This window comes from Protobothrops mucrosquamatus, unplaced genomic scaffold (genome assembly GCF_001527695.2).
Source record: "Protobothrops mucrosquamatus isolate PMUCROS unplaced genomic scaffold, P.Mucros_1.0 scaffold1640, whole genome shotgun sequence".
NCBI classification, from domain to species: domain Eukaryota; kingdom Metazoa; phylum Chordata; class Lepidosauria; order Squamata; family Viperidae; genus Protobothrops; species Protobothrops mucrosquamatus.
In genome coordinates, this window is record NW_015387799.1 from 191,948 (window position 1) to 203,813 (window position 11,866).

General features: G+C 37.1%; 1 protein-coding gene across 1 annotated transcript in view; it reads right to left on the minus strand.

The window, feature by feature from the left end:
- Positions 1–9,528, minus strand: part of LOC107293526 (transmembrane protein 245) — a 66,900-nt gene extending 57,372 nt beyond the window's left edge. Inside the window, exon 1 of the mRNA XM_015822679.1 lies at positions 8,870–9,528. Within this exon, the coding sequence (XP_015678165.1) occupies positions 8,870–9,418 (549 nt within the window). The 5' untranslated portion in view covers positions 9,419–9,528. The remainder of the gene's footprint in view (positions 1–8,869) is intronic.
- Between the last annotated feature and the right edge of the window lie 2,338 nt (positions 9,529–11,866).

The following is an 11,866-nucleotide window of genomic DNA, read 5'->3' on the forward strand; positions in this document are numbered from 1 at the left end:
AAAGCAAAGTCCTTTCTTTTCCTAAGTATTTTAGGAGGTATTTCCTTTAAAATTATAACATCTTGTGCTACAATTTGGAATCTCTGCTTATAGAAGGCTTGAATAATTTCATTACGAATTGATCTTCTGGAAAAATAAATTACAACATCTCTTGGTAGATTTCTCTGTCGTGCGACCCATGAATTTACCCTAAAAAAAAATTTCTATCTCTCTCAAAATTTCTTCAGGTTCACAGGCCAAAACAATAGCCAAATCTGCTGCAATCTCTTCTTTCAAATTTTCTTGCGCATTCTCCTTCAGTCCCCTTATTCTCAAAGCATATTCCATGTCTCTATATTGTGACATAATAATTTCGTTCTGAGTTATATCCACATTATCCTCTACTTTTCCAAGTCTGTCCTCTAATCTTTCGACATTTTCCACCACCTCGTCCACCCGTCCATCTAAGTGTTCTACATGAGCTGCTAAACCTTGAAAAGCTAACAATATATCCTGTCTCATCTCGTTGTTATTTTTCTTCAAAAAGCTCAGCTGTCTCTATTCTAATCTGTTTCGCTGTATTCATCAAAGCGTCCTGTAAATCCTTAAGTGTAAGTGCGGGCGGTGGGGGAGAAGGTGGAGGCGTCTTGGGCTTAGGTTGCTGTGAACTTTGAACAACCGGAGAAGAGATCGGACCTTTCGGAAGCACAGAAATTCCAAGGCGTTTTGAAGCCATTTTTTTAAAAAAAAAAACGCTTCTTATAAATCTTGTATAATCTTGTAAAAGCAACAGTTGCAGAATATATTAAAAAAATAGAAAACTTGCACTTTACATTAGCTAGCGAAATCTGTTACATTATTTCGTTGTCTTCACTTAAACACCAAGTAAAAGTAAAAGTCTCTTAAGTATTATTTCAAACAAAGAAACGGCTTTCCGCAGCCATATTTTTCTTCTTCTTTTAATTTAAATCGTAGATGAAGAAGATACTTGTTTATTTTCTAAGTCTCAAATTATCCAAATTCCAATCCTCTTGTTCAGCTCCGTCTGCTTTTTAATTTTACTCACGGTCTCTTTAATTAGCAGATGTGGAAGCAGCGTCTAGCTTTGTTCCTAAGAACAAAGGCGACCCGAGGTGCGGAGAAAACCCAGACTCCAAGGGAGTTCTCACCTTCGTTCTCCCCCCAAAAAATTTAGAGAACTAGGGAACTCGACCTCTATCCAGGAAAGCTCACCTCCTCCCCTTCACCCGGGGAGAGAGGCTCCAAGCCACGGAACAGCTGTTGAATGCCGTTCCTTCAGGCTTTAATGCATCCCCGGGGCGGACGGCTTAAAAAGAAGCCGCCATCGGCGCAGCAGTCACCACCGGAAGTGAGCTTTTTGGATTTTTATTCAAAGTTATATGCCTCTGAAAATATACAACTTTCAGAAATAGAGAATTATTTACAGCAGGCACATTTTCCTAGATTATCAAATAATCAAAGGGAAGAGATGAATTGTTTAATTACTTCTGAGGAAATTATTGGGGCAATCAAGCAATTAAAGGTTGGTAAGGCTCCCGGTACAGATGGATTAACAGCAATTTATTATAAGATGTTATTTGATGAAATGATAGAACCATTAAAGGAACTGTTTAATAGTATTTTGTTGGGTGCAGAGGTACCTCCATCTTGGAGAAGAGCTTTCATATCGCTGATTCCAAAGGAGGGTCAGGATTTGACTCAGCCCAAGAATTATAGATCTATATCTTTATTGAATACAGATTATAAGATTTTTTCAAAAATATTGGCAAATAGATTAATACAAGTGTTGAGGCAATTGATTCATAGTGATCAATCTGGATTTATAACTGGAAGATATATGAAGTATAATGTAAGACAAATTGTTAATTTAATTGAGTATTTGGATAAGAATAATCAAATCCCTGCGGCTTTCATATTTTTAGATGCTGAAAAAGCGTTTGACCAACTAGACTGGCGGTTTTTATTGCAAGTCGTAGAGAAAATGAACTTTGGGGGGAAACTTTTGTTTGCTCTTAGGGCTATTTACCAACAACAATCAACACAAGTCATAGTTAATGGGGGGTTAACAGAGGCATTTAAAATTGAGAAGGGTACAAGGCAGGGATGTCCATTATCTCCATTGTTATTTGTTTTAACAATGGAGATTTTATTGATTAAAATTCGTGAATCACCTATAATAAAGGGAATAAATGTAAATAAGAATGATTATAGGTTAAGAGCTTTTGCTGATGACTTGGTGCTGACACTAGCTCAACCGATAGACTCGGTAAGGGACTTGGTGGAAATTATAGCCCAGTATGGGAAAGTTTCTGGTTTCAAGGTAAATAATAAGACTAAAATATTACCGAAAAATATGTCTATGAAGGATAAAGATATCTTAGTTAAGTTGACAGGTTTTGAAATAGTGAGAAAGGTAAAATACCTGGGAGTTTATATTACAGCTTCTAATGTTAAATTGTATAAAAACAATTATGAGACATTATGGGTAAAAGTTCAAAAGGACTTAAATGATTGGAAAAAATTACAGTTATCTCTGCTGGGGAGAATCTCAGCAGTGAAAATGAATATTCTTCCAAAGTTTCTTTTTTTGTTTCAAATGATAACTATTTTGAAAAAAGATGCTAATTTGGAAGAATGGCAGAAAAGGATTAATAAGTTTATATGGGCGGGGAAGAAACCAAGAGTTAAGTTTAAGATTATACAAGATGCACGGGAAAGAGGAGGACTTAAGGCGCCGAATCTAAAATTGTATTATGACGCGGTGGTTTTAACATTGATTAGTGATTGGCTTAATTTAACAAACAAAAATATACTTTGCCTTGAGGGATGGGACCTTTATTTGGTTGGCACGCATACTTAATTTATAATAAGAAAATAGATCAAATTTTTAAACCTCATATTCTAAGAAGTGCTTTATTACGAGTTTGGAAGAAATATTATTATAGATTAAATTATAAAATTCCCATTTGGGCGATTCCAGGACAAGCAATAGAGGGGGTATCTAGAGGAGTTAACTTGGATAGAATTTCTTATAAGGAATTACATAGTTTGGTAGGACAGGATTGGCAAATTAAATCCTTAGCAGATTTGAAGCAAGAAAATATTGTATATTCTTGGTTTCACTAAAATCAACTGTTAATGAGATGGAACTTAGATCAAAAAGTTGGTATTACCTTGCAGGATGTGAATCTGATAAAACAGATTAAAGATCAAACTCGAGCCCACATAAAGAGAATTTATAATGTTTTGATAGAATAGGACTCTGAAACGGAATTAGTTAAAGATTGCATGGTAAAATTGGGCTCAAAATATTCAAGAATCGATTTCATTGGAAATATGGGAGACAATTTGGGTTAAAAATGTAAAATTTACTCAAGCTCAAAATTTAAGAAAAAAAATTTATAAGATGTTTTATAGGTGGCATTTGGATCCTCAAAAACTGTCCTGTATGTATCCTAATTTACAGCCCAAATGTTGGAGATGTGGAAGTTTAGATGCAACTTATTTTTATATTTGGTGGACGTGTAGGGATATAAAAGCATTTTGGATTAAGATTTGGTGGAATATTCAAAATATTTTTAAGAAAAAGATAAAGTTTGCACCGCAGTTATTTTTGCTAGGTATTATGGAAGATTTGGATGCTAAAGAAATGAATTTGATGTTGAATCTTATAACAGCTGCAAGATTACTGGTAGTGCAATATTGGAAGAAAAATTCTTTGCCTACTATGGAAGAATGGAGAATTAAGGTGTCTAATTTAGCAGAAATGGCAAAAAAATCCGCTTATTTGAAGGATCAATCTCAAGGAAAATATATTTTGGTTTGGAAAAGATGGATTGATTATATTCAGAAAAAATGCGAGATTGAAAAGTATTACTTAGCTTATGAGTAAATTTTAGATTATTATTAATAGTTTATTATGGATGAATTTATATTATTTTAGTAATAATGTTTAATTTTATTATTATTAATTATATTATTATTTTGCTGGTAAAGTGTTAAGATTTATCTATTTTGTAGAGTTAAAGTATGTTTGGATGGGATTTGATTGTAGTATATCTGGGTAATGTTATTTAATTTATGATTTTGTTTTTATAACCCTGTAACCAGCTCTGGGAAGTGAAGGGGGGGAGGGAACTGGGATATGATATGGAAAATTATTTAAAACTTTTAATAAAAAAAAATTGGAAATATACATAAGGCTATTGTGATTTAGATATTGAATGTGGTGTATATATGGTACAGAACGTTGAACCGAAGTATATAAAAATGACACTGTTTGCTGAATATGTATTAGAGTTGTATAATGCAAAACTGTAATAAAAATTATTTAAAAATAAATAAATAAATAAAGGTTTTCAAAAGCAAAATAATAATAATAATAAAGTATAAAAGGCCCAGTTTGTCTTTAGATGCTGAGGAATGATTGTATTAAATGCCGAACTGAAGTCGACAAATAGCATTTGCACATGATATTTCTTTCTCTAAGTGCGCCAAGCATAGATGGAGAAGAGAAGAAATAGCATCCTCTGTACAGCGATTTGGACGGTAAGCAAACTGAAGGGAATCAAATGCTAGAAGGAGGCTAGATACAATAATGTCTTTTATCAGCCTCTCAAAACATTTCATAATGATGGATGTAAGTGCAGCTGGACAGTAATCATTGAGACCCGTAATTGTAGACTTTTGGGGGACTGGCAAAATAATGGCCATCTTAAAATGCAAACTGTAGGCCAACTAAAGAGAGAAGATGGCAAGGAAATAACAGGGAGAAAGCAGAGCTGCTTAACTCGTACTTTGCATCAGTCTTCACACAAAAAGAAACTATAGCCCAAAAAAGTCACTGAAAACTAGAAACAAAAATTAAAATAAGCAAGAAAATGGTAAGAGAACACCTATCCGACCTTGACAAATATAAATCACCGGGACCCGACAGATTACATCCCAGAGTTCTGAAGGAGCTGGCAGTTGTTATCTCAGAACCATTGCACCACATCTTTCATAAATCCTGGAGCATCGGGGAAGTACCTGAGGATTGGAAAAGGGCTGATATGGTTCCCATCTTCAAGAAAGGGGGAAAAATGGACCCAGGAAACTACAGACCAATCCGTTTAACATCAATACCTGGGAAGATCCTAGGAAAGATAATCAAAAAACAGATCTGCGAACAACTAGAAGCAAACAAAGTCATAACTAGTAGCCAGCACAGGCTTGTTTAAAACAGATCATGCCAAATCAATCTTATTTCATTCTTTGATAAAGTGACTAAACTAGTAGACCAGCAAAATGCTGTGGATGTACTCCTTGGTAAACTAGAAAAAGGTGGAATAGAATAGACAACATCACCACCAGATGGATATATAGTTGGCTGACAAACCATACTCAACGATTAGTCCTCAATGGCACTATATCCACATGGAGAGAAGTAAGCAGTGGGGTACTACAAGATTCCGTCTTAGACCCAGTACTCTTCAATATCATCATAAATGACTTAGATGAGGGAATTGAAGGGGAACTCATCAAATCTGCAGATGACACCAACTGACAGGAGTAACCAATATCCGAGAAGACAAACTCAGGATCCAAAAAGATCATGACCAACTTGAACAATGGGCTCTATCCAACAAAATGAGTTTCAATGTGGAGAAAAGCAAAGTTTTACATTTAGGCAGGAAAAATCAAAGGTACAAGTTCAGATTGGGCAAGACCTGGCTTAAAAACAGTAACTGTGAGAGGGACCTTGGAGTCCTAGTGGACAATCACTTGACTATGAGCCAGCAGTGTGCAGCAGCAACCAAAAAAGCTAATACAATCCTGGGTTGTATAAACATGGGCACAGAATCAAGATGATATGAAGTATTATTACCGCTTTATAAAACCCTAGTAAGACCACACCTGGAATACTGCAGCCAATTTTGGTCACCATATCACAAAAAAGATGTTGAGAGTTTGGAAAAAATTCAGAGAAGAGCAACTAAGATGATCAAAGGCCTGGAGATTAAAACATACAAAGAACAGCTGCAGGACTTGGGTTTGGCTAGTCCATGGGTAGGCAACCTCGGCTCTTTTATAACTCATAGACTTCAACTCCCAGAATTCCTCAGTCAGCTATGCTGACTCAGGAATTCTGGGAGTTGAAGTCCATGAGTCATAAAAGAGCCGAGGTTGCCTACCCCTGGGCTAGTCTAAAGAAAAGAAGAAATAGGGGCACATGATAGCAGTATTCCAGTATTTGAGGGGCCGCCACAAGGAAGATGGAATCACTTTGTTCACCAGAGCATCAGAGGGAAGGACAAGAAACAATGGTTGGAAACTGATCAAAGAGAGAAGCAACTTGGAATTAAGGAGAAACTTCCTGACAGTGAGGACAATCAACCAGTGGAACAGCTTACCCCCAGAAATCATGGCTGCTCCATCACTGGAGGTTTTAAGAAGAGACTGGACAGTCTCCATTCCATTCCATCCCCCATTCCATTCCCCATTCCCCATTCCCATTCCATATTCCATTCCATTCCATTCCCTTCTCCATTCCATTCCATCCCATTCCATTCCCCATTCCCATTCCATTCTGTAAGAACACAAGCCAGCTCATCTGCACACTGTGTATGCCTATTGTGTCCAACTCACTGAATATGCAACCCGTGGAGCTACATTAGCATCAGGCCATAGAAATGTCCAACCATGAGCTTGTAAGAAAATATATATATAGTTGAGTATCATCAGCATATTGGTAATAATTAGCTTCTAAATAGTAAAGGTCTCTCCCAGCAACTCCGCCCACGAAAATGTAAAGTATTATTTGAGTTTAGTTCAATTCATTTCAAAGCAGTATTTGATTTTGAATTGTGAATTAATTGTGGAAAAAGCTGGAAACTTCCTTGATTGACTGACATTTTCTTCATTTAATATATGATACATGAAGAGAAATCACTCAAGGTAAAACATAACCCAGGGCTATCTCACATGTGCATCAAAAAAGCTGCATACCAGCCCCACTCTTAATTCAATTTTTTTATCAAATTCTATGGTGGGCCGTCTCTACGACCACAAACTTTCACTCCCTAAAACTTTCTGCAAGACTATCTCTATTCTGCTCTTTGCAGATGATGCAACAATAATTTTAAGAACATTTATTTGCCTGAAAGGAGCATACTGAGCGCAAACATTGCAATGAAGAGCAGCTAAAACACAATTATAACAGAAAACTAAAATCATGGCATCTGCCAAAAAACCTAAGAGCCACTCCCGGAGTATTGATGGCTACAAAGTTGAGCAAGATCTGGGATAGTCCTTTATTCTGCCATTTTCAACAACACATTCCCCTAGTGATATGTTGTTGAAAATACACACAGGAACACAATTGCCATTCTTAAATTCCTTAAGATAAAAGAGTTGTTCACTCTATACTTGCAGCACTCAAATTATTTGAAGCCAGGCCAATAGCACAATCTACCTCTAGTAATAATTAAGGGAAATCCCATACAGCCTAATGCCAAGATCCAGCCACTCAAAAAGGGATTCCAATGTTGCTGTTCTCCATAAACCCTCAGCAATTAGTCAATTGGTTGACCAGCAGGTTTCTGGGTAGCAAAATACTACTGGAAAACTGTTTGGTGGGCTGCTAGTTCCCATTCTTTCCAAGGATAATTGGGAGTAAGATTTGGGCTGTTGCTTTGCTTTGCTTCCCACATCACTTATGATGCATGTATTCTTGATTAATCTTTTAAAAGACAGTGCAACATTGCAACCTTCCCTATTTTTTTTTAACATTAGGGAGGAATAGAATTGCCCCAACAGGTTGAAATAGTTAGCCATGAAATAATAATTACTTTGATTTTTAAAATAAATTAACTCATATTATTCTGGACAAGTGGGTTAAATTTAGGATTCAACCTGTTAGGGCAATTCTATTCCTCCCTAATGTTAAAAAAATATTCTATCTGATTTATACACTGCTGAAAAATAGCCTTTTTATTTATTTGCTCATATGCCTTACAAATGAATCTATGCTTGGTTCTACAGATTTAAACTGATAAAAAAAATAGAGAAATGAATCATTGGTAAGAAGGGGATGATGACTGCTTGTTTCTTGCTTAAATGTACATAGCTTGACTGAATACAAGAAAAGCATTTGATACCAATACAGTTTGCATACGTTTTTCTAGTTCAAAGTCTATTACAATCCCAGAAGTCTGTCACAATGTCCCTGAAATCTATTACTACAATATTCCTAAACATTGAACATCTAGTCTGAAAATATAAGCATTGTTACGAAAAGAGAAAGCATTAAAATTACATTAAAGAAAACATTAGAATTAGCGGTTAAAATAATAAACTAGAAACAGCATTATTGCACATTTATATTTGATCCATCATATTTTCAATCAAAACGCCTATTGTAAATCCAGCTTTTAAAAGAGCAATATATAACTTTTCTGTAATCCATTTCACTCCTTCTATGATTTGTTTCTTGCTTAATCTATTAATTTATAAAAGAAATTATTTAAATGAAGCTTTAATTATTTTCAATTCTTTCCTTATAGACTCTCATTACTTTCAAAAAGCATTGTCATTTTTAATGCCTTTCAGTTCAATGATTCTGAAGTTTAGCAAACAGTTTAGGGGTAACCTTAGTTCAAATTGCACTTTGAGGTAATGCAAGTCGCTACTGGTTAAACTTGTTCGTTGAAAAATGTTCACGCATGCGTCCCACCTATGAATTTTCTCCGAAATTTACTCGTAATACTAATTCACGTGGGTTGGGCTGACCAACAGGCTGGGCCATACGTAGTGGTTGGTTAATATGTAACTCGCTATAAGGAACAAATCTATCTATGCCACTACTTCCAAGAGATTTATTATAACTTACCCAACGGCTACTGAAATAATCTAATCCTCGGCAAATGATGCTGGCGGAATACTCAAGAGCGACCTGGACTCCAAAGGAAGTACCGACGCAGTATAGTCCATACAAAACGGGACTTCCTGCACTCAAAAGGAGAAGAAGCCGACGGCGCCGCATGATCTCATTACCCAATGTTTCGGCGGCCGCATTAGCAAAAGACAGTGGCAATAAGAAAGTAGCCAAAAATACTGGTGTGTTAGAATGGCGGAGGCGACGCAGCCAGCGACGGCCAAATGCCGTGAGGGAACTTTTGAACGGGTGCAAAAAGGTGCCGCATAGGACAGCCCACAATAGTGGACGCAAAAACGCCTCGAGGATAAAATAAATGAGTACTCCCACCCCACAGCATAGTCCCACCAGCACTAGAGCTCCGGTGTTGTAGAAGGCCTGGCGCAGCGGTTTCTCCAGATGTGGTAATTGCAGAGGAGGAGGTGGTGGATAATGCAGAGGATCTGGGTCCAGTTCAGATTCTGATAGCGGACTTGAAGAATCATCACACTTGTATTTAATCATATCGCTCAGCTAAGACGTTAATATTATTGCTACGTCCTACATCTCACCATACCAGCTTAAAAAAAAGCACCGCGCCAACCGTAGAAAAGCAATGATGCCGCACTGAATCCTGGGGGATGCAGTTCCCTATCACAGCCAGTAGGCATTAATAAAATACGGTTCTAGGAACGCGGACACCCTTGGCATTTGGCTTTTACAGAGCCTGAAATGTGGTCACTGCTACCCGTTATGCATACTGCACGTATTTTAAATACCTGCTTTTATTTAAAAAAGGTAACATTATTTTTCTGCTGAAAGTTGACAGAATCCTGACAATTTTTGAGAATATTTTATCCAACTGATTAAGCAGTTTTGTGCCATAAAATTTTATTTCATTTGATATCATTTGTTAATTGTTATCATTATTGTTATCATAAGTTGTTATTCAGGACATCCACAGGCAGGTATAAAATATGAGACATGGTCGATATTGTATTCATTTAACTTTGGTAATTTTCAATTAATGCATAGAAACTCAAGCAAAACATCTGCAAGAAAACAACTCAGAGAGCACCAAGGACCCCACGATTCAACCCTGAGCGACAAATACCCTCTTCTATCAACCACATAGTCAGAAAAGCCTAATTCGAAGTTTATCATTAATCTCTGAACAATATAGAGAGGAAAAGAGGTGAGAAACTTAAATTATTCTGAAGTTATCAATCTATTAAAAAATGCAATTTCTTTTCCAAATTTTGGACACTTTCTGTCTTATTTTCTGGAAGCCTGGAAAAAAGTACAAAAGTATGTTTGTGCACAAGAAATGGATATGAAAGAAAATAGATACAGAATTTAAAATACTTTGGTTAGAGAAATGTAAGTGACAACATTTATTGGAGACAAATGCAATACAGTTAAAAAAATAAAATGCACCCAGTATGGAGGTACCTTGCTTGCAATAGTGGTATAGCTGACGAATGTTTAAGATGTTTAATGATAGATTAGAATGAGATTGAGATAACATCAAGGAGGAAAGAAATAAAATAGATGTCAGGACATGATTGAGCTGTTGAAAAGTACAAATGGGAGCAAGGACGTTATTTCTATACTACTCCACCTATTTTCTTTAGTTAAGCCTGTTCTAGTTTGAATCTTTAAAAGGTAGCACTCAGAACAGGAATGTCTGAACAAGGTACATAGAAAGTCAGGCACGTTGAGTTGCATAAAGCTGAAGGAACTTTGAATTTGAAAGAGAAAAATGCTTTACATCTTTTATAAAAGTGGTTTTTTCGCTCTTACCCAACAATATGAATCACAAGTATTTCAGGCAAAACCAAAAGTGTTTATGGGGGGAGTAATGTAGTAAAATGAACAATTATTAGAATAATGATTTGTCTGCATAACTAGAATAATGATTTGTCTGCATAATTGCTAGAATAATGATGTAATGCATAATCACTGGGAAAATTCACTGGGAAAGTTCTGTGTCAGTAATATGTGGCTAACCAAATGCGCATTGCACATGGATACTTTGTATGTAGCAAAACCTTCCATTGCATGCCCGTGAGAAACGATCCAAATGTATTACAGTGTATTACCATGTATAGTCCCTTTGTACCTAAAAGAAGGGTAGTATAAAAACTGAAGTCTAATCCCGCCCTCCTCGTTCAGAATTGCCTATCTCTATTATGCTTCTGAACCTGCGCAAATAAACCTCTCTGCTAAACCCCTCTGGAATTCGTAAGAGTTCTTCCGTTTTCCACAAGAAATTTGGCACCTCCAGATGGGACTCTTATGAAGAGGCCGTTGACCTGCCAGACGGACTGCCCTAGGGGAAACCCCTCTCCTAACGGCGATATCTCCAAGCCGGCTCCGTGGCCTTTGACTAAGGGGGGACCTCGACAGGAAGAGAGGGAGCTCACCGCCAGCGAAGCATTCCAGTCAAGGATCCACTGAGAGGAGCAGACAGGTCTTTTAATCCACAGGAAGGTCTGGAACACCTGCAGGCAAGTATTATAAAAAGGGGTACCTGATCCCATTTGGATCAGAAGAGGGGATTGATCAACCCCTAGAAGATGAGGCGTCGTCCTTAAGTCTTCAATAGGTAGGATTGTGTGGGTGGTTAACCATCGCATTTCCTGCTGAGTGGCCGTTGGAACTTCCGGGACTCCAGGTCGATGGTAGTGTTTTAAGGTAGAATGGGAGGAAAACAGACTAAGGAGGGTGTTGGTCAGACGCCACTCCAGTGTATGTTGGCAAACTTTAAAAAGGGGTTTTCTAGGGATTATGGAAATCCAAGACCAAATCCAGCCATATTAAAAAGATTCTGTGAATCTGAATGGACCACCTTTGGCATAGGGTGGCCCAAAGAGGGATCGGCGCATCCCGAACTCGTGGCATGGGTTCATCAAATTGTGACTGGAAGGGGTCATTGGGACCAATATCCCTACATAGACCAATGGCAGATTA